This window comes from Paramormyrops kingsleyae, chromosome 14 (assembly GCF_048594095.1).
Source record: "Paramormyrops kingsleyae isolate MSU_618 chromosome 14, PKINGS_0.4, whole genome shotgun sequence".
In the NCBI taxonomy this organism is placed as follows: Eukaryota; Metazoa; Chordata; class Actinopteri; order Osteoglossiformes; family Mormyridae; genus Paramormyrops; species Paramormyrops kingsleyae.
Window position 1 is genome coordinate 23,807,965 of NC_132810.1, and position 24,450 is coordinate 23,832,414.

Sequence of the window (24,450 nt, forward strand, 5' to 3'; positions counted from 1 at the left end):
CCTGTGGGGAAATTGTTTTTACACCTCCCTCAGCTTGCTCTTTGAAGAGTAAGTTGTCCATGAAGGGCAGCCACCTGTTGGGGCGCCCAGGGAGCTGGGGGTTAAGGGCCTTGCTCAAGGACCCACAGACGTGCTGAGGCTTGGTTTGAACCGGCGACCTTGTGATTATAGGTACACAGGCTTAGCCCACTGAGCCACACGCTGCCCCCATATTGTGGGTGTGTGCACTAAGTGAGACTATGCAAGTCTGTCTTGAATGAACCTTGATTAATTAAAACTGAATTGCATTCGTGGAACGACGTGAGGCTATGTTTAGAGATGGAGGTAGGTTGAGTCTGACTTTTTCGTGAAAGTCTGCCTTTTTTTAGCTACTTTCGTGGAATACCCCCATGGGCCCATAAAAAAGGTCAACTTATCAAAAACACAACTAACAGTACAACTTAAACCAAACAAACGGACCTTCTTCTAAACAAGACACCATGAGGGCTACTGTATTTATACTGGTTGGCCAGACCACAAGACCCAAAAGGGTCAAAACAGGACAGTCTGCTAATATTTCAATCAAAACAAAACAAAATCAAATCAAATTAAGTTAAATCCAAAAATATATCTAAACAATAAAAAAGAAACTAAATGCAAACTTTTGCCTGGAGCAGCGAGGAATCCCCCAGCAGTCCCCACACAGTAACTCAAAAAGAAACAAAACAATTAATAAACTTAAATAGGCGCTTAACATATTGTTACACAGTTAACTAAATGTGCACACCTCATCTAGTAAACAGTGGTTAAATGTGTCAATTGAAGAAATATTAATAACCAAATTAATAATAATAATAGATTTTATTGGTAATGCACTTTACATTTAAAATAAATCTCAAAGTTCCACAAAAGTCATCCTAAAAAAGCGTATAAACACCTATTAAAACAACAATTAAAACAAGCAAGTAGATCAATAAATAAGAAACCTGTAGCCTGCAAAATTAATGAAAATCCGTAAGTTCTGTTTTTGAAATTTTCAATTGTCTGTGGTGCCCTCAAATGGTCTGGGAGGGTGTTCCATAGTCGAGGGGCAGCAGAACAGAAGGCCCGATCACCAATGGTGCTGAGTTTGGTCCTGGGAAGTAGGAAACGATTTGTATTTGTAGATCGTAGAGACAGTGTTGAGGTTAGGGGGGTAAGTAGTTCTTTTAGGTAAAGGGGGGCATTTCCATAGATGCATTGATGAGTGATCCTTGCAGAAATGGGAAGCCAGTGAGGTGACTGAAGAATGGGTGTAATATGTTCATATTTTCGAACTCTCAGAATCCTTTCTGCACTGTTTTGTATATATTGGAGTCTTTGAAGATTTTTGTTGGGTATTCCAATGAAAAGTGCACTGCAGTAGTCGAGAACCAAGATCACTTCAGTTTTAGAGCAGTTTAACTTGAGAAAATTTTGTTTCATCCACAATCTGATCTCCTCAAGATAGAGGCTGAGTATCGATGGCATTGATGGTGATGGTGATGATGATGCTGCAGAGGAGTATTTATCAGTTTTCATGTAAAGCTGTGTGCCATCAGCATAACAGTGAAATGAAATTCCATAGCGGCTAATGGTTTGCACTCAATTGTTGAATGTTAATTACCAACTTAAACTAAACAAACTCAAACATAAAAATATCTATCAATGATACCTCCCTTCAAAATGGCTGTGTGGCTGTGGAGACAGCCATCACACACCCTCCCTGTGAATGCTTATTTGTTTATTTTCAAGTGGGATCAGGATTTATTTGGACCCCCCAACCATGAAAGTGTGCAGCAGTGCCTCCCATTGAACTACTGTTCTGCCCACCATGATTTATAATGGCGATTTTTAATTAATAAATAAAATATCAGATGATGGTGTACATGTGTAGCTTCTGTCACAGTGTGGATGTGATGCCTCAGGTAGGGTCTCATCCATCCCTCTTGAGTTCTCTCTACAGTGGTGAAGCTGTTGGAATAGGGCCTGAAATTTTATAAATGTCACTGGAAGTGGTTGTGTGCCTTTTTGGGAAATATTTCATCAGTTTTTGGACATTCAAGCAGCTGACCCCTCTGCCACACCCTACTAATTGCTACTTTTCCTGTATTTAGCTCTAAGTCAATGTTTGAAACATAGGGCAGGAAATAATTTGCAATTCCTAGTTGCACAACTATCTTGTGTCATCAACTACTTATCCCATCCTCTTGAAAGACCTTCTCATGAAAGACCTTATCAACCAAACTAGTAATAGACTTAAACCTGTTCAGTCTTTTAAAATCTGTCACTCAACAGTAAATTAAATTTATGTCACTCCGTTCACTCACTTTTAAAGAAATTTCCATAGTATGAGTTTAATACTATGTGGAGAATATTTTGTGAATCTAATAATATGTACAAAAAATGTGACCCTTCCAAGGCTCGATTGTTTTTAACAGTACACACACAAGATCCACAGGCAAAGTGGGTTGTGTATAAGAACTATAAAATGTACCAAATCGCAGGCTTTTGAAAAGTAAACACTAGCAAACAAACAAAAAGTTGTTGTATTAGCATTTTAGTTTTGGAAATATTTTTTATTTTGGAAATATAATTATTATAATACTAGACTAGTTGAAATAAGCATGTATACAAATGGCTGACAAAAAAGACCATGATGTATTCCCTGGATGGCCCTGTTACCTCACTCCCCAATCTGTCTGTCTTCCTAACCATATGGAGGGGGATTTGTCCACAAGTTTTGCTAAACGAAAATACTGATTGTAATAAAAATATTACCGTAATACCACCCTAGCCTACCCTACAAATCTCAAAAGAAATCCTCAAGGCCCATCTTTAATTCAATTCCTGCCAATAAATTTTGCTTCAGAATGAATTTCACAGACCAGCTACTGGACTGTTAGTAATAAAATTTGCTGAGTAGGGTGACTGGTGACCAAAAAAAAATTGACACTTAATTTTTGGAGTATTCTAAAATAATCTCGCACCCCACAGTGTGAGATTCTGACCTGTACATTGTTCCTGGAAAGTTTTCCAGCACCCTCTGCTGCCACTTACGGCTGCTGTTTTAATTTTGGGGGAATTTGTCTTGAGTCTGTCAGGTGTGTAGATTTTCATCCATACAATGGTTTGGTGATAATATCAGTGATCCAATAGAATAAATAGAGTTTTAATATTGAATAGAGTCATGTTCACAAAGTTATTCGGGATCAAATGTCTGAAACTCCACTTTTATGTTCTGTTACAACGTAGTGTTCTTTCAGCTTTGGTGCAATATGTCTCAAAATTTCATCAGTTCTAGTTCTTCACACAGTGTGGCTAAAAGGTTTGAAAAATATCTGTCAAATACTTTTTGAGTTGTTTGGATGAAGAATGTGTTTGCCTTGGCGGTGGATCAGTCCCAAAAGCATATGCATATGTCTAAAAGGATATAAAATACTCCTACATTCCATGACCTTTATCCTCCTGAGATCCAAGGAAAAAAGGGTCCTTCAATTGTAGGTTATTTGTCTTTGGAGGAAATAAGACATCTTACAATTAAATTTTTTCAAATTTATTTTTATTTTTAATTTCGCAGCATGTCCTCTTTAGTGCACAACAGGAATAAATATGTTTCCTAACATCAGTGAGAAACTAAATGCAAAAATACAATGTCCATTACAATGGACATAAATAAATAGGTCGGGTCTCAGGAGGATATTTCTTAAATAAAAAAAAAAAGGGAAACACAACTATGCAGAATGATTCAACTTCCTGAATAGAGGTCATTGTAGTCCTCCTTGATTCCATGTTTATTGTATTCCCTGGATGAGGAATACGTTTACTGGCATAAAATAGTATTTGTGCACTTCAAATCAGCTTTGGCTTTGCAGGGACACAGGTAACCAAAACTTGAGTACAACTTAATCCAAGAGCTCAAAGTAGTAAATAGGGTGGCTACTGATGTGGTGCACATTCCCCAGTCTTCTGTGTGAAGGTCCTTCACACAGTTTGCTAAGGCAATGTTGCCCCTATTACCGCCTTTATTATATTTCCTGATACACAAGACCACAGGAGGGGAATAAAGGGAAGGTTTTAATGAGTGGCTGGCTTCCCAAATATCCTCAGGGCCTTAAAATGTACACATTATGATAAACGTTCCTGCTGAAAATTAACAGGTATACTGAAACAGGAAACTGCAGTGCAGCATTAGCATTCAGGTTGTGTGTAATTCAGGCGAATCCTAAGTGTTTGTGGCAAATTTCCAGGCTCAGCTGATTATTCATCAATTGTGCACAATTCCATCTTGGTGAAAAGAGTAACCAGGACACTTGACTAATTGGTAACCATTCTATGCTTAATCGTATAGATGTGTATAGATGTACAGTATAGATGTTTTATCTTCATGTCATGAACTGGCTCAGGATTCATAACAAAAAAGGGGTACTGAGAGTAGTTTTAACCCTTACAAAAGGGAATTTTATTTATAGTGGGAAAACACACAAATGACTTAGGCTAAATGTTTCAAATGGTACACAGAAACTGATTAGATCACTGATCAGTGATTGTCAACTCAGTGCTGAAGATCTTTTCTCAATGACCAAATGCAGCTCGAGAATGATTCCCAGCACCCAACAAGCCAGACAGAAAAAAAGACGCTCCCCCTACCAGACTTTAATTCTCTGATCTACTATCAGCGGCTGAATCTCCACGCCAGTAGTAATTAGGAATACCTGAGCACAAACAAAAAAAAATGAACAAACAAATGGAAAACAAATACACAATACATCAAGGGACATAACAGGCATAAAAGCTTTTTTAGACTATGCAGTTGATTGCATTATTATTTTCTTTTTTATCAGTGATGCGTTATAAACTTTCAGTCCATGATACTAATATATTACTAACATTGTACACCATATGTATTGGCATTTTAGCTTATTGTATTTCCTGACTTTAGGGAATACATATAGTTTTATCACCCATCTGCCGCTGCCACAGACACTTTTGTATGTAAACTGTTTGACAGACCTTTTTCAAACTTTGCAGAGGCATTGTATGGGGTACCGGATTGGAACATATTAGATTTTGTTGTAGTTTTTGACATTTAATAATAAACACTTTATCAATATCAGGGCTTGTCCTTTGAAAAATGCAGTCGCACACAAATTTGTGCACCTAAAAAGTGCTAGGTGCACAATTTTTTTTGTGCACCCTAAAAGTGCTAGGTGCACAATTTTACCTTTTTTGTGCGCCTAAAATGTGGTTGGACTTTGGTGCAATGGGTCAAAATGTACTTGTATTTGTACATATTTCTGTTTTTTGTAGTCCTAGTGTTAGTTGAGAATTTTGTCCTAGTTTTAATGCTGTAACATATTTTGTAGAAACCCATTTAAAGTGAATCACTTTTTATTGGTGAATAAAATTTGCAATTCAGAATTCAGTCTTTTTTGCATCAATACTTTGGAGATTGTCCTCAATTTGCATAACACTAGCTGCAGAAGGCTCAGAGAGGAAGAGCACCATAATATTAAGATTATATGGGCCAAAGCTTAGAGATGGCATCCAATACTTTGTATGAGCCAAATTCTGTTTCTCCACTGAAATTGCATTTGTTAGCCAGTGTCTTCTCTGAAAACTTTATTCTTGGATGAAGAACACATCAGCAGTCAATCCCAGCAGCAGCCAATCCTTAACATGTTTACAGCTAATACTAACTAGTTATGAAGATGCCATCTCTTAAGTGCTTGAGTAGTTTTGAGTAGGTTGCCTTCCAGGATAGAATCTGCAACTAGACCACAGGGTGAGTAATGACAGTAGCCAAGGATATTGCTGTTGGACTAGGACTAGGAGTGGGGATAGCTCAATATTAAGAGTTGGACAATAGGGTTGGGTCGATAGACGATGCCATCGTCCATCGCCGATGGTTGATAGACATCACGATGCTGAGCCGACATCGCGATCCTCCGCCCCAACCCCGCCGCAGCAGCAACCAGCTCATGAAAAACACACACTTAATCACACTATTTAGCCAAATTAAATGCATGCTTTCAATTTCCGCATCTTTACTTATTTTATTATTATTATTATGAGGAAATAATAACAAGGAAGTTGTTAGCGATCACAATATAAATTACAGTGAACTCCAAACTAATTACACTAACTAGTTCGTTTACATTAAATGAGGCATACAGAAACAGCAGAAAAAAAATCAAAATAATTTTAATTAAATTAGATTAAATAAACTACACCAAATATGCCTTTTTCATGGTTTTACCATAACGAACAGAACGTCTGCGCATCTTTTGCGCGGATAACTTGACCGCAAATCCTACACACCACTTCAGACATATCTCGTGGCTGTCCTGTTTCATTCGGTCTAAAGCCAAAGTATTGCCAGAAAGGTGAATTTGCACCTTTTTTACCAATCAAGTTTGTCAACGCCATTATAACGACACAGATCACTGTGCCTATTCATGCCAGAGTCCCGCGGAAAAAGTGATTGACAGGTGGTAATTTGTGTGTAACTTATCTTTATTTATTTATGGTTTGGTTATGGGTAAAACAAAGACCATGCGGGTCAGGTAGTGGAAACGGTAGGCTACAATTAATTAATTCGTTATGAATTAATTATTTAAGAACAACCATCCCTCCCCTCCCCAAAAACGTTGCATTCTGACACGGATGACCCTTGCTATCCATGCTTTTTTTCGACGCCATTGTTGTCATGAATAATTCCGTGGAGCGTCGAGTGGTCACGTGACAAATTATGAGGCGCGTACAATTTAATTCTTTTTTATTGATAGGCACACATTTCTTTGCGCAGCTCTTCACCATTTTAGGCGCGTGATGGCGTGCACGCGCAATTGTGCACCTTAAAGGACAAGCCCTGCAATATATTCTCCTTATGCCTCCCCCAACAGCTGCCTTTTGTAGTACCCAGAGAGCATGGGTTAAGGGCCTTACTCAAAGACCCACATAAGTGCCAAACCCATGCTTGAACCGACAACCTTCTGATCACAGCCACAGAGTCACACACTGCCCTTGAATTTGATCCTGTTAGTGCGATAACTCAAAAAGTATTTGACAGATCTTTTTCAAACTTTGTAGGTACATTTGTATGGGTGTGACAGGAAATAGATGAGAAGGCTGAGAAGATTAAGTGCTTATCCTTCTGAACAAGATCAATCTATTATTTAATCTATTATCCTTTATTTACTCAGTCTATTATTATTTATTGTGCCTGTAGGTTCCACGATAAGCTCCGGATCCCCCGCGACCCAGAAGGATAAGCGGTTTGGAAAATGGATGGATGGATGGATTATTATTTACTCTATTTACTGTATTTGATTTTTGGTGGGTCATATTACCACTTCACAAAATCATTATATGGATGAAAGTCTACACCAGAAAATAGGAACAGCAACGACAGAGGGCAGTCTGTAGCCGCTGTCTTGTGAACACAGCCATCTGACATCTAAACTTATTTCTTGCATCCTTTTGCAGACTTCTCAGGAACATTGTATAGGTCTGTGATTCTAAAACTGTTGATCTCAAAATGATTTTATGAATATTCTATAATAAAATTAGTATTGATTCTTGGTCACTAGCCTCCCTGTTTGGCAAATTTCATCCATGGCAGTAACCAATTGGCGAAATGTATTGTGGAAGAATTGAATTGTGTTGTTTTTGGAGAGTTGGAAAGAGTGTGTAAGGTAGGCTTGTAATAATATTTTAGTTTGACAAAGTTCTCCATGGTCTCTGGAAAAATGGCTGTACCATGCACTTATATGCACAAACATACATACACACACACACACAATTTTGTGTGGGTTTGCATAGATCACATTTGGGGACTAAAATGTCTCCAAAGTGTGCTAAAACCTGAAACTTCCTTACTTTTGAGGACATTTTTCAGGTCGCCATTTGGACAACCTCTATATCTGTGAATGCGATCAAAATTGGTAAAAATGAGAAAAGTAATCTATTTTGCTTAGTTACTTATAGCTTAAGTTAGGGCTGGGTGGGAGTTAAGGGTGTTGTGATTGGGATTAGGATTTCTCTTGAATTGTAAATATTGTTGTTGTTGATTGTGTCTAATTCCGCCTAAATATATTTTAAATAAAACTGTTAACTTTTCAGTTTTTTATTGTTCTAAATGAACATGTCTTGTCCATCCATCCATCCATTTTCCAACCCACTTATCCTTCTGGGTCGCGGGAGGTCCAGAGCCTATCCCGGAAGCTACGGGCACGAGGTGGGGAACAACCCAGGACGGGGGGGTCAGCCCATCGCAGGGCACACTCACACACCATTGACTCACACCTGTGGGCAATATAGTAATTCCAATTAGCCTCAGCATGTCTTTGGAAACCGGAGTACCCAGAGGAAAACATGTTAAACTAAATAAGAACACAATGAGGGTGAAAACTCTGTCAGCAAAGGAAACTATAGATGTGCTTTCTCCTTACTATGATATTTTAGATTCTGTTGTTACCGTTTTGGCCCAAATATAAAATGCTGTTTTTCACATCTAAAAATTAGAGGTGATCTTACGTTTGAGTACTAGAATTTAAATGTCATAACACACACACACACACAGCAGTAGATGGCGGAAATGATCCGCCTTCGGGCTATAAGGTGATCACATCAAACGTATAATCAACATTGTTTTAGTAATACAACGTTGTATGAGAAGTAGAGTTGAGCCGGATACTCGGCTGAAACGAGTATCCGGTACGGATAAAGCACTTTTGACGAGTACGAGTATCATACGAGTAATACAAGTCAATATCTGTGCTCGGATTGAATAAAAATTCTCATTGGGTAGCTGACTGTGTCTGCGTTCTGTGATAGACTAGTCACAGCGCCCCTCCCCTACACACATACAGATTTATTGTGTTGCTGTGTCCCGCTCTGCTCACTCACACACAGAACACTGAGAAGAGAAGAGAACAGCGCTCTCTCTCTCTCTGTCGCTCCCTCAGTCACTCAGGATCGCGGGTTTTTTTTCCGTTAACGTTTAGGGTTTCTTCAGCTTCAGGTTTGTTTGTAGAATGCGACTCGCGTCTCTGCCTGTCGGAGTTTTTTTTTTCTTTTTTAAACCGTCAGCTGGCTGTAGCCAGTTTTTTTTTTACTTCACGCACTGAGTGTCTGACACTTTCTTGCTGTATTTTATAAAAAAAAATATGGTATAATTAATATTACAAATTAAGCTACACACACAAACACACACACACACACACTCCCCCCCCCCTCTCTCTTTCTCTCTCTCTCTGTCTCTCTCTTACTCACTCACTCACTCACTCACACATACCTGGTGTGGAAATAAAAAAAATAAAAAAGAACCAAAAAAAAGAAATCACACTGATCATAAAAAAATTAAAAGTTAAAAAAAGAAAGTTATGTTGAGATGAAAACTCTTGTTCATTACATTTTACTTCATAATTGCAACCGCATGTGTTGTATTCATTGTTGCAAAACTTGTTCTGTATATAGTTCGTTTGTTATCGTGATCAAAACCACTGATCTGAAGCTCAATGCTGATGCTGTCATGTAAATAGTTTTCTAATCAGCAATAAATATAACAATTTCTGATCAACCCATATCAATTGCATGCTTAAAATAACATACCGGTTAAAGCCCCACCCATTTAAAGACAACCCGACCCACTTCCAGGTCAAACCCCGCCAACTTCCGGGTTAGGCCCCGCCCATTCCGAGTACAGATACAGATACAGATAATTCATATGGTTAACAGATACGGATACAGATACAGATAATGCTGTACTCGCTCATCCCTAATGAGAAGTGATTCCACTCACTGTCTGCAACTGGCTGACATAATTTGACAATGCAGAGTTGGTCAGTAGGACTAATTATTCAGTGGCAACTGTGTAATGCTTTGCCATGCAATGCATGCATTTTGTTAGCTTGTAATTGTGAATGTCATGTAAATTGTTGGCTTTTCTGCTTGTGTTGCTGCTAGTGTTGCACCAATAGTATCTGTTAATAAAGAGAGCAGCTGTTCTTTTAAAAGAACTGTATCTTTTATTAAAATGACTCAACCACTCACCACAGTACGTTCTTTTGTGCTATTTATCTGGGTCTGCTTCATCAAGAGATAGAGATTATAATATTGAGTATCTGTCCTTTCACCTCTAAATAATACATTTGTTTACTTGAATGCTTGGTGATTAATACACTTATTGTAAAGCGATTGCCTGTGGTTAGTTTTTAGCAGTGAGATGGTTAACTTATATTTTTTTGTCATTTTTTTTCTTTATAAAAATAACATTTGGTATTCCAAAAAGAGTTGCTGAAAAAGTAAAAATGGCAATCTTAGAAATCAGGGTTGTCTAACATTCGGGCCTAAATGGTAATAGAGCGAAACAGTACTGTACAATTGTCTAGTCTACTGATTAAAATAGAAGAGAAAATAGGGTTTTCTAATGCTCTTAGTCAACGGGTTCAATTTTAGAGCAGCGTAATAACCAAATGCTTCATGTTCAGTCTGTACCTTAGGCAGGTCATCCATTCAGTGCATCAAGAAATAGTAAAAGTTTGTCAGCGTGAGATGAGTATGGATTAGATGGATAATAACATTACATATAATATGTTATGCACTCACCATTCTTATTATATTATTGGCAGATTGTCACATGTTTTTTTTTATTTCATTATGTGCCGTTATTACAAATGTATTGTAATATAGAACCACTTGACAGTAGCGATCATAACATGGTTAAATTTGAGGTTAAGTTTAGTGTCCAAAGAGCAAAGTCCAAATCAAAAATATATAATGTTAGGAAGGCTAACTTCAATTGTATGAGATTAAAACTAGAAACTGTGAACTGGATGGAGTTAAATAACAAAACTGTTGAAGAGGCATGGGAATTTTTAAAAAGCACATTATTGCAAGTGCAAGAGGACTTCATACCTGTTTCCAGCAAGAATAAATGTCGGAAATTGCAACCTAGGTGGTTTACTAGGGAAAAAAAGTATAAAGTAAGGAGGAAAAGGGCTTTGTTCCAGAAATGGAAAATAACTGATGATGACAGAATAAAGCAAGAGTATCTAAATCTACAGGCTGACTTAAAAAATGACATTAGACGAGCTAAAACGAATGTCGAAAGGAAGATCGCATTGGAGGCTAAGGATGATGTTAAAAGTTTCTTCCAGTATTTTAACTCTAAATGAGATCGATGATAGTTGTGCATGGGTATTCACTGTTGAGGACACTAGTAACTTACCAGTTCTTATTACTAATCCAGCATCGTCTATAACTAATATATAACTGAAGCTGATGTTTTGGAAAGCCTAGCTAAGCTCAAAATAAATAAATCTCAGGGTCCTGATGGCATCTTACCTATAGTGTTAAAAGAGATGAGGGATATTATTTGGCGACCCTTAACTTTACTGTTTCAAAAATCCTTATCTGAAGGTGTGGTACCTTCTGATTGGAAGCATGCCAACATAACGCCCATTTTCAAAAAAGGGGATAGAAGTAATTTGTCAAACTATAGGCCAATCAGTCTAACTTGTATAACTGGTAAAGTTATGGAGGCTATAATCAAAGAGAAAATGGTAGATTACCTGGACTCAAATAACATTTTGAGGGATAGCCAACATGGATTTAGGAGAGGTACATCCTGTTTAACAAATCCGTTGGAGTTTTTTGAGGAAGCTACTCAGGAAGTTGATGATAAGAAGGCCTATGATGTCATCTACTTAGATTTCCAAAAGGCTTTTGATGTTGTCCCCCACAAGAGGCTCTTACTTAAACTCAAAGCGACAGGTATTTTAGGAACTGTAGCAACCTGGATTGATGACTGGTTAACAGATAGGAAGCAGCGAGTAGTTATAAGAGGCACAATGTCACAGTGGGCCTGCGTTGATAGTGGGGTACCGCAGGGTTCAATTTTAGGACCACTATTGTCCCTAATTTACATAAATGATATAGACACCAATATATACAGTAAACTGGTAACATTTGTAGATGACACCAAGGTGGGTGGTGTAGCAGATACTGAACTAGCGGCTCAGCAGCTACAGCGGGATCTTGATTTAATTAGTGACTGGGCCGATACCTGGCAGATGAAATTTAACATAGACAAATGTAAGGTACTCCATGTAGGGAGCAGAAATATAAAGTACAGGTATTTTATGGGACCTACTGAAATAAAGGTAGCTGATTATGAGAAAGACCTTGGTGTGTATGTTGATGCTTCCATGTCTCATTCTCGCCAGGGCGGGGAAGCAATAAAAAAGGTCAATAGAATGTTGGGGTATATCTCCAGGTGTGTGGAGTTTAAGTCAAGGGAGTTAATGCTAAGATTATACAATTCCTTGGTGAGACCTCACCTAGAATATTGTGTGCAGGTTTGGTCACCATATCTTAAAAGACATTGCGGCCTTAGAAAAGGTGCAGCGTAGGGCCACAAGAATGATTCCTGGTCTTAGAGGAATGTCATATGAGGAAAGGTTAGTTGAGCTAAATCTAAATCAAGCAAAGGAGACTGAGGGGGGACATGATCCAGGTGTATAAGATTCTAATAGGTTTGGATGCTGTTCAACAAAATAGTTACTTCAGCATTAGTTCAAATACAAGAACTCGTGGCCATAGGTGGAAATTAGCGGGAGAACATTTCAAACTGGATTTAAGGAAGCACTTCTTTACACAGCGTGTAGTCAGAGTATGGAATAGTCTTCCTGATAACGTAGTGCAAGCTGAATCCTTGGGTTCCTTTAAATCAGGGCTAGGTAAGATTTTAACAACTCTGAGCTATTAGTTAAGTTCTCCCCAAGCGAGCTCGATGGGCCGAATGGCCTCCTCTCGTTTGTATAATTCTTATGTTCTTATATTAGAATTAGAATTAGAAGCTTTATTTGTCATTGCATAAAATACGTAGTATTAAACACAACGAAATTTAGAGTTGCCACTCTTAGTCAGTGTTTTAAAACCAATATAGTTAAGAATTAACAAATCTGCCCCAAGGCAGCCTACCCACACTCATTCATACACTCCCCCCAAACCTATTCACTCCTCTCACCCAAAACATTAGTCCCCACCTTCCAACCAAAACAAGACACTCCCCTGCACAAAGGTATAACATCATAGTAAACGTAACAGCATCAGACTATCAAATGCCTGTTGTTAAAGTGCGAAGGTGATGAGGATAAAGTGATCAAATACAATTTCCAGAGACATAGTTAATCATTGCAGACGGTGGAGGGAGGGGGGGGGGGGGATTGGGGTGGTGGGTGACCAATGTCTGCAGAGGGATATTGCTTTTGTTAAGTGAACGTATGGCCCAGGGAAAAAAACTGTTGGAAAGTCTTGTAGTGCGGGCGTTTAGTGACCTGAACCGCCTGCCGGAGGGAAGCGGGTTGAACAGGTGGTGGGCTGGGTGGGCAGAGTCTTTGAGAATGGACCTGGACCTGGAGAGGCAGCGGGATTCGGCGAGCTTTTCCAGGGAGGGCAGAGGGTGGCCTATGATCTTTTGGGCTGTGTAAATGACCCTCTGCATGGCCTTCCTGTCTGCTGCTGTACATCCCGCATACCATACTGTGATGCTGAAGGTGAGTATGCTTTCGATGACTGTCCGGTAGAAGGACACCAGCAGCTTCTGTTCCAGATGGTTTTTCCTGAGAATTCTCAGGAAGTGCATACGCTGCTGGGCCTTCTTAGTTATTGCTTTAGTGTTGGTGGACCAAGTGAGATCTTCGGTGATGTGTACCCCTAGGAATTTAACTGACGCCACCTGCTCAATGCATTCCCCGTTAAGATTCAGTGGAGCATGGGCAGTGCGTTTGCGTCTGAAGTCTATGATGATTTCCTTGGTTTTTAGTGTGTTGAGAAGTAAGTTGTTTGATGTGCACCAAGTTGCAAGTGACTGCACCTCATCTCTGTATGCTGTCTCATCGCCCCCTGAAATGAGACCGACCACTGTGGTATCATCTGCGAACTTTATGATGAGGTTGGAGGGGTGGATGGGGGAACAATCTGATGTATAGAGTGTGTACAGGAGTGGGCTCAACACACAGCCTTGGGGGGAGCCAGTGCTGAGTGTGAGCGAAGGGGAAAGATGGCGACCGAGTCTCACTTGTTGTGGCCTATTGGAGAGGAAGTCTTTAATCCAAGCGCAGGTGGAGGGAGGGAGGCGTAAGTCCAGGAGTTTTTTAATCAGAATGTCCGGGTTTATTGTATTGAAGGCTGAGCTGAAATCTATGAAGAGCAGTCTTGCATAGTTACCCGGGTGGTCAAGGTGTTTCAGCGTTGCATGGAGGGCGATGGCAATGGCGTCCTCAGTGGAACGGTTTGCCCTGTAGGCTAACTGGTGGGGGTCAAATGATGGAGGGAGGTAGTCTTTGATGTGCTTGGCAACCAGCTTTTCCAGGCACTTCATTGCCACAGATGTTAATGCCACAGGCCTAAAGTTGTTCAGGTTTTTGCAGGCAGATGTTTTTGGAACTGGAATGATGGTAGAGGATTTCCAGCAGTATGGGACGATGGCTCGGGACAGGGAGATGTTGAAAATCTTGGTGAAAATTCCTGCCAGTTGGTCTGAGCACGCCTTGAGTACCTTGCCAGGCACTCCATCCGGTCCAGCTGTTTTCCTTGGATTAACCTCCCTCAGGACCCTCCTCACCTGATGTTCCTGGAGGAGTAGCGGGGTGTTGGTGAAGGCTGGGGGGGGTGCTGAATGACCATTTGCCTCGAACCGGGCAAAGAAGTTATTTAACTCCTCTGCCATTGTAGCATCGGCGGAAGGGGGTGTGATCTGGTGGCCCTTGTAGTTGGTGATGTTTTGTAATCCGTGCCACACTTGACGTGGGTTCTTGTCTGTGATGTATCCCTCTATTTTCCTTTTGTATGCGACCTTAGCAGCCCTGATGCCTTTCTTCAGGTTAGCTCTGGATGCACTGTACAGTGCCCTGTCTCCTGACCTGAATGCTGTGTTACGGTCCCTGATGAGGTGCCACAGAACATGGCAGAACATGCATTGTTTTTCAGTGGGATTTAATGGTTAAAGTAGGATATTCAGATGACACACTATTAAAATCTATACAGCACAATGTCTTCAAACTCAAAGTATAGTAAAGGTAATAACTAGTCTATCACATGGTATTGAGCTTTCTAACAGACATTTTGACATTGACAAGATAAATTGCTGTCAAAAAGTCCTAATGGAAAATACCAATTTTAGAGCGCATTATTTAAAAAAAATGTACAGTAAAATACGTTCAACCTCAGAATATTGTATGAGTAATCATTGGTTTATGAAATGGTACTTAGATTTCAAACAGACGTTTTGACATTAACCTGGGCCCATTTTCACAAAACGTTTTGTCTTATCACTAGGAGCCCTCCTATGTCAGACTAAAAGTTTCTAGGTAAAAGTATTCTCCTAAATGCTGTTCACAAAGTGGCTTAGACCAACTTTTACTAAGGCAAAGCGAGAACTCCTACGTGTAAGAGTAAGATTCCATTGCTATGGCTGATGTTAGTCCTCATGCTCAAGCTTGGCTGCAATAACCACGGGGATTGGTTGGGGAGAGGCCAATATGTGCTAGTGAAGATGTATGCGCAACATCCCACAAACGCAGATTAATGAATAAATATAGGACATAACAAATGAAATAATAATGGATTAAGTGCTGTTTTCAAAGGCAGTGCAATTTGAATGATGAAGCTTCATTACAATAAAAACTTACATTCAAAGAGGCGGTTCCATTACCGAGATGGTGAACTCAGGTGGAGTGAAAGAAAATTTTAATAATTACATAATCATTAAAGTACATTAACATTGAAAAATATTAAAAACAATTGACAGACATAATTTTCAACATGATTGTCACAGTTATGTGCTGACTGTCAATGGTGGAGGATGAAGGCTTTCAGAAGATGATTTCCACTTTCAAATCCCGGGTACACACTTCCTTCAAGAACCTACTTCATGAAAATGATGTATGAAGTATGAAGACATCAAATGCAAGTTGAAGAACACCATTAAGGATACTGACAGCATCGCTCTGCCCCATAACCTGACAACAATGCCCCTTGATGGGAGACACATGGCTGCAAATGTTGCAGAGTGGCTTGATGATGTTATTGCCAAATTTGACATTACACCACTGAAAGAAAAATTTGTTGTCCGTGACAATGGTGCAAATGTCGTAGCAGCAGAGAAGATTTTGGTAGAATAGCATGGATGAACATTGGTGCAATGTGCACGTCATACCCTGAACTTGATTTTTCTGAAGAATGATCGAGAATGACTCTCCAAACACAATCCTAATTGCTGCTGCTTTGCACCCCAGGTTTAGAAAACTTAAGTATATTGATTCATTATTAAATATCATATAGATGTTGTAGGCTTCCTCACCATGCTTTAATTTTACAAAATAAAAGTTTTGATGTAGCATTTCTGTGGATTAAAATTGGATTCATACGGCATTGTTACCAAAATTACTGTAACCCCTTTCTTGTATGATAAATTAATTAGACGTTCTATGTGGGTTACAACTCTCAGTGAGTACTCTTGGTGTCCTGACTGCTGCAAGAATGAGTAAGTGAACTTTGACTCATTTGATACACTTTTTTTCCAGGTGATTGCAAAGAGAGGAAGTGATTACATCCTGAGGCACATCCCCAACATGCACAAGGATCAGTTTGCCCTCACTGCCTCTGAAGCCCACCTGAAGTACATCAAAGAATCAGCTCAGCTGGATGATGTCACTGTGCACTACTACAGACTCTACAAAGTGAGAGACAGGGTTTGAAGATGCCTGCACTTCGATCTGTCAGTTCATCTTCTACCCACTTATCCTGCTCTACAGTATATTACATGAACATACTGATGTTTAAATATTCCTGCCACCGTTAGTCTGTGTGTTATGGTTCATTATGGAGTTAATATGTTAGTGGCCACACAGTGGCCAGCTCGAATGTAGATCACATTTGCACATCAGTGGTTTTAGTGATTTAGAAGCCAAATCTTGAGTGCCTTATGTTTTGTGACAGTTATTTCCAAGAGTAGTGATTTGAATCCAATAGGATTTAAAACTGCAAAATGGTTCTTTTGAACGTCAGTTTAATTCTATTCTATCTTTAAACAGGATAAAAAAGAAGTTGAGGCCTCCATGACTCTTGGATTGACCTTGCGAGGAATTCAAATCTTCCAGGTCCCTTGCCAGCTGCATTAACACACAACTTATAATTTTCTCTATGATTATGCAAAAGTTGCATGTTGCATTTTTTTTCTAGTGTGATTTGTTTGTGTCATGTGTTTGAAATAAATGTGATTTCAAATCTATTTTAATCTCAGAATGTGGGAGCTGTGAGACAACTTCTGTATGATTTCCCTTGGACAAATGTGGGGAAACTGGTGTTTGTGGTGAGTTAAAATCTCATTCACATATCTTTTATTGTACCTGAAGTTAAGAGAAACTGCCGTATATATTAAAAAATGCATAAATGCATCAGTTTTCATAATGCCATGCCTTGCAAAAAATGAGATGAACAGGAATGGGATATGCTGCAAAAATCATTTGTATCACACATAATACATATACTCTCAGGGAAAAGCGGAATGATACTGCAATTAAATGCAGAAATATTATTGTCTGAATTTAAGTAATATAACTAGAAAAGATGCTGGAATGGCAGCATTGAATTCCCTGAACAGTCCCTAACCAACCTACACAGTTTCTAGAAGTACTGGATAAATAAAATAAAAAACTAGCTGAACAGGAAGGCTAGTAATGAAAAATCTATACAAACTTTATTATAGAATATTTAAAGAATCATCTTGCGGCCAACATTTTTAAATAACTACATTTTGTTTTTCCACTAAAGTTAATATACACATTAATTAGCAATTTATGAGATCTTGGTGACTTGAGGATCTGTGAATGTACTGTGTATAGATCTGTCTTTATTGTGCAATTCCCTATGATAGGGAAAGAAGTTTGAGATACTCCCAGATGGGCTACCATCAGCTCGAAAACTGATCTATTATACTGGCTGCTCCATGAGGTCGCGACACCTTCTGCAGCTCTTGAGTAACAGTCACCGTTTGTATATGAACCTGCAGCCTATTCTAAAGCAGGTTCGACGACTGGAGGAGAATGAAGGTAAAAGAGCCCTGTGTTTGTTACTCTATGGTCATGAATGTGTTGTGACCTGTGGGGGAAAAAAATCAAAGGCAGACAAAAGCTACTTAACAGCTTGTAGGGTCCAACATGTTTTACATTAATTCATTTTTCATGGAGATAAAGGGGTGTAGAATATATCACTTTTGTTGGGAATACATCATCATGTTTAAACTATTTCTCTTCCTGAGTGAACTTCTTATGTGGGAGTTATGGGCAGTAAACATACTGGGCTCTATTTTCACAATCTAACGCAAATCGTAAAGCGCAAAACCACAACCAACATGGACATGTCCAAATCCATTTAGCTATTTTGGTGGTGCACCAGCGTAAGGAGCAAAAAGATTGTCCTAACTCTCTTAAATATTCAAAATCGTGTTTTGAACAAGCAATAAACCAATCAGAATGGCATGTCACCTCACCTTTAAAAGGCAAAAGCGCAAGCTTTTCAACTGAGCAAGCGTAAGTGTTCGTATGCGATCATCTACAGGAGCACCACTGTTGCACCCTAGCCTTTCACGGTGAAGCAAGTGTGGGATGAGGCAGCAGCAATGTGCCCTCATGTCCTGGCATTTGCATAACTGGAAAGGGAATGGAAGCTATAATCCAAGTGAAAATGGTAGATTGCCTGGATTCAAATAACATTCTGAGGGATAGCCAACATGGATTTAGGAGAGGTATGTCTTGTTTAACTAATCTACTTGAGTTCTTTGAGGAAGCTACAAGAGAAATTGATCACAAAAAAGCCTATGATGTGATCTACTTAGATTTCCAGAAGGCCTTTGATGTTCTCCCCCACAAACAGCTCTTGCTTAAGCTCAAAGCTGCAGGGATTTTAGGAATTGTAGCAGCTTGGATCGAAAACTGGTTAACAGACAGGAAGCAGCGGGTAGTTATTAGAGGTACAATGTCACAGTGGGCCTGCGTTCATAGTGGGGTACCACAGGGTTCAATTTTAGAATTTAGAATTAAGTGATCAGTGTCAACACACCACAGCACACAGTGCGCAACAACGAAATGTGTCCTCTGCATTTGACCCATATGTGACTTTCATGACATAGCAGGGGGCAGCTAATTCAGCGCCCGGGGAGCAGTGCTTGGGGACGGTACCTTGCTCAGCGTACCTCAGTGGTGACTTGCTGGTGGGGGATTTGAACCTGCAATCTTTCAATTACAAGTGCACTACCCTAACCATCAAGCCACCACTGCCCATTATTGGTCCTAATTTACATTAATAATATTGACACCAATACGTACATTAAACTGGTTAAATTTGCGACACCAAGGTGGGTGGTGTAGCAGATACTAAATTAGCAGCACAGAGGTTACAACAGGATCTTGATTTAATTAGCGACTGGGCTGTTACCTGGCAAATGAAATTTCCATCCATCCATCCATCATCTGCCGCTTGTCCGGGGTTCGGGTCGCGGGGGCAGCAGCTTCAGTAGAGGCACCCAGACCTCCCTCTCCCCAGCTAACCCCACCAGCTCCTCGGGGGGGACACCGAGGCGTTCCCAGGCCAGCCGAGAGATATAATCCCTCCAGCGAGTCCTGGGCCTGCCCTGGGGCCTCCTCCCTGTAGGACATGCACGGAAAACCTCTCCGGGTAGCCGCCCAGGAGGCATCCGCACCAGATGTCCAAACCACCTCAACTGGCTCCTTTCGACGTGAAGAAGCAGCGGTTCTACTCTGAGGCCCTCCCGGATATCCGAACTTCTCACCCTATCCCTAAGGGAGAGCCCAGACACCCTGTGGAGAAACCTCATTTTGGCCGCTTGTATTCGCGATCTCGGTCTTTCGGTCATTACCCATAGCTCATGATCATAGGTGAGGGTAGGGACAAAGATGGACCAATAGATCGAGAGCTTGGCTTTTTGGCTCAGTTCTTTCTTAGCCACGACGGACCGGTTAAGCGCCTGCAGAACTGCAGATCCGTCTATCCAGCTCCCGATCTCGCCCACCCTCACTCGTGAACAAGACCCCGAGATACTTAAACTCCTCCACTTGAGGCAGTATGTCTTCCCCAACCCGAAGAGGGCAATCCACCCGTTTCCGGCTGAGAACCATGGTCTCGGACTTGGAGGTGCTAATCCTCATCCCTGCCGCTTCGCACTCAGCTGCAAACCGCCCCAGTGCATGCTGGAGATCCCCAGCAGATGCAGCCAACAGGACGACATCATCTGCAAAAAGCAGCGAGGCAATCCTGAAGTCACCAAACTGGACACCCTCGACACCTTGGCTGCGCCTAGAAATCCTGTCCATAAATATTATAAACAGGACCGATGACAAAGGGCAGCCCTGGCGGAGCCCAACACGCACCGGGAACACGTCCGACTTATTGCCGGCAATGTGGACCAAGCTTCTGCTCCGTTCGTACAGGGACCAGATCGCACACAACAGCGGACCCCGGACCCCATACTCTCGAAGCACCCCCCACAGAGCACCTCGGGGAACCCGGTCGTAAGCCTTTTCCAAATCCACAAAACACATGTAGACTGGATAGGCAAACTCCCAGGCCCCCTCCAGTACCCTTGCAAGGGTATAAAGCTGGTCCAGTGTTCCACGACCAGGACGAAAACCGCATTGTTCCTCCTGAATCCGAGATTCGACTATCGATCTCACCCTCCTCTCCAGTATCCCGGAATAGACTTTCCCAGGGAGGCTGAGCAGTGTGATCCCCCTGTAGTTGGAACACACCCTCCGATCCCCTTTTTTAAATAAGGGGACCACCACCCCGGTCTGCCAATCCAGCGGCACTGTCCCTGACCTCCACGCACTGTTGAGAAGGCGTGTCAGCCACGACAGCCCCACAACATCCAGAGCCTTCAGGTACTCCGGGCGGATCTCGTCCACCCCCGGGGCCCGGCCACCACGGAGTTGTTTAACCACCCTGGCCACCTCAGCCTCAGTGATAGGCAAGCCCCCCCCAGCACGCTCGGGCTCTGTGCCCTCAGATGTCTCAAAGGCAGTGTGCGTAGATGTATTTGAGGCAGGGTTGAGGAGGTCCTCAAAGTACTCCTTCCACCTCCGGGTGATGTCCCCAGGTGAGGTCAACAGCCCCCCCACTATAAATAGTAGGAACCAGGAGCTGCTTCCCCCTCCTGATACTCCGGATGGTTTGCCAGAACCTTTTTGAGGCCGACTGAAAGTCACTTTCCATGGCCTCACCGAATTCCTCCCACGCCCGGGTTTTTCCATCTGCGACCGCCCGATCCGCGTTCCGCCTGGCCCGTCGGTACCCGTCAGCTGCCTCCGGAGACCCCTGGGCTAATAATTCCCGGTAAGCCTCCTTCTTCAGCTTCACGGCCCCCCTCACCTCTGATGTCCACCATCGGGTACGGGGGTTACCGCCACGACTGGCACCGACCACCCTGCAGCCACAGCTCCGACCGGCCGCTTCCACAATGGAGGTCCGGAACAGGGTCCATTCAGACTCAATGTCCCCAACCTCCCCCGGCATGCAGTTGGAATTCTGCCGGAGGCATGAGTTAAAGCTCCAGCGAACAGGAGCCTCTGCCAGACGTTCCCAGCATACCCTCACTATGCGCTTGGGTCTACCAGGTCTGACCGGCTTCCTCCCCTGCCACCTGAGCCAACTCATCACCAGGTGGTGATCAGTTGACAGCTCTGCCCCTCTCTTTACCCGAGTGTCCAAGATGGAAGGCCGCAGATCAGACGATACGATTATAAAATCGATCATCGACCTGTAGCCCCGGGCATGTTCGTACCATGTCCACTTATGGACACCCTTATGCTCGAACATGGTGTTCGTTATGGACAAACCATGCATTGCACAGAAGTCTAATAACAGAACACCACTCGGGTTCAGATCAGGGAGACCGTTCCTCCCATCAGCAAAACGATGTAATCCCCCCGCGGCACGCCAAATAGCATACCGCTAAGGGAATCCAAGAAGGCCGGGTACTCCGAACTGACATTCGGCGCATAAGCGCAGATGACAGTCAGAGACCTATCCCCGACCCGAAGGCGCAGAGAGACAGCCCTCTCGTTCACCGGGGTAAACTCCATTGTTAATGCACCGAGCTGTGGGGCCACCAATAGCCCCACCCCAGCCCGGCGTCGCTCACCCGCCGCAACTCCAGAGTAAAAGAGCGTCCAGCCCCTCTCCAGGAGATTGGTTCCAGAACCCAAGCCATGTGTTGAGGTGAGCCCAACTATATCTAGTCGATACCTCTCAACCTCCCGCACAAGCTCAGGCTCCTTCCCCACCAGAGAGGTGACATTCCATGTCCCAAAAGCCAGTTTTGTCAGCCGGGGATCGGACCGCCAGGGCCTCCCTTGGCCGCCACCCGATCCACAAAGCACCGAACCCCTGACATTCCCCCTGCGGATGGTGGGCCAACCTGGGGACAGTCCCGCGTGCCTCTTTCGGGCTATGCCCGGCTGGGCCCCACACATGAAATTTAACATAGATAAATGTAAGGTAATCCATGCAGGGAGCAGAAATATAAAGTACAGATATTGTATGGGATATTGTATGGGTTCCACTGAAATAAAGGTAACTGATTATGAGAAAGACCTCGGTGTGTGTTGCGGTGAACGTTATTCCCACAAGTGGTCACGTCATTCACGCAAGCGGTCATGTGGAACCAATAATTACTCACCTGTGTGCACCCGAGAGGAAGACAGTAACGGACGCACCTGTTCTTCATTTTGGATAAAGCCGGCAAAACGCCATCGTAGCGCGATAAGCAAAGGGTCAGATCTACATCAAGTATTCCTGGAACTGTGCTATGATTGTGTACTGAAAATCAGACTCTGAACAGACAGCCGGTAAGACCGAGAACCACGCTTGTTGCAGACTTTGCTGCAAATGCTATTTGTAGCGAGCGCTACCTGTTACGAGTGGTTTCATTTCTTAAATGGTATGCGCTAATGAGGTATTGAGGTGCTGGTGCTGGCTCGTAGCATTATATGATTTGTAGTGTTTGACTGCATTAGAAATAGCATTGTGATGATTCATTCATGGAGCGTAGTATTGATTTGTTTGGTATTTTTTGAAGTGGTGATCCAATTTGCTTAATGGTGTGCTTTAAGTGTCCCAATTTCAATATGTGGAATACTGTTTCATTGATTATCAGATGTTTGCATTAATATGGTTTAAAAGGGAGGTTTTCTATTTTATATGTAGTTATCTAAAAAATTTAACATTTAATTGCTAAAAAAGTATTAAGGGTGAACTTTCCTTTTAATAATTCATATGGGTAGAAGCGTTACATCTATTGTTTAATTGATTAGCTTTTTTTATTGTAATTCATTGTGCTGTGTAACTTATTCATGCATTTCTCCAGTAGTTTAATTTTAAACTTTGATGTTTGGATGAATTTCATTCAGAACAAGTTATGTAAAATTTTGTGGAAATTTAAAGCTGAGATTGGTTATTTATTGTATATTTTGTGTTTTATATATATATATATATATATATATATATATATATATATATATATATATATATATGCATTTAAAGTAAACCTTTGTGCTTGCTCATAAGATTGGAATAGATTGGTGAAAGTTGGTGTTTTTTGTTTTAAGGTTTTTCACCTGTAAATGCCTGACTTAAGAAAAGTGAAGACAAAATAAAAAAGGGATAAAGAGCCCAAAAAAGGCCTGGTTATTCCGAGTGAAACCCAGTTATATGTTCAGCTTTGGTACATCCCTATCAAGTGAGGGGTAAAGCACAGCAAGAATCGTGATCACTTGACAGTGTGTATGTTGATGCTTCCATGTCTCATTCTCGCCAGTGCGGGGAAGCAATAAAAAAGGCCAATAGGATGTTGGGTTACATCTCTAGGTGTGTGGAGTTTAAGTCAAGGGAGGTGATGCTATGATTACAATTCCTTGGTAAGACCCCACCTAGAATATTGTGTACAGGTTTGGTCACCATACCTTAAAAAGGACCTTGCTGCCTTGGAAAAGGTTCAACGTAGGGCTACAAGAATGATTCCTGGTCTTAGAGGAATGTCTTATGAGGGGAGGTTAGCTGAGCTGAATCTGTTCAGCCTCGCACAAAGGAGATTAAGGGGGACATGATCCAGGTATATAAGATTCTAACAGGTCTCTGTGCTGTTCAGCCAAATGGCTGCTTTAATATTACTTTAAATACTAGAACTCGTGGCCATAGGTGGAAATTAGCGGGAGAACATTTTAAACTGAATTTGAGAAAACACTTCTTTACACAGCGTGTAGTTTGAGTATGGAGTTTTTGTTGGTCAAACGCGCAATGTCACTTCGCTGCCTTAAAAGAGCAACACACCTCCAGACCACACCTCATTCAAAAAATGCCACTTCTGCGAGC

General features: G+C 41.6%; 1 protein-coding gene across 4 annotated transcripts in view; it reads left to right on the plus strand.

The window, feature by feature from the left end:
• frmd6 (FERM domain containing 6) overlaps positions 1–24,450 on the plus strand; it is a 102,307-nt gene that overhangs the window by 73,363 nt on the left and 4,494 nt on the right. For all 4 annotated transcript variants that reach the window (XM_072698865.1, XM_023839893.2, XM_023839892.2 and 1 more), the window contains 4 exons: positions 16,590–16,745; positions 17,100–17,165; positions 17,309–17,377; positions 17,942–18,116. In XM_072698865.1, the coding sequence (XP_072554966.1) occupies positions 16,590–16,745; positions 17,100–17,165; positions 17,309–17,377; positions 17,942–18,116 (466 nt within the window). The remainder of the gene's footprint in view (positions 1–16,589; positions 16,746–17,099; positions 17,166–17,308; positions 17,378–17,941; positions 18,117–24,450) is intronic.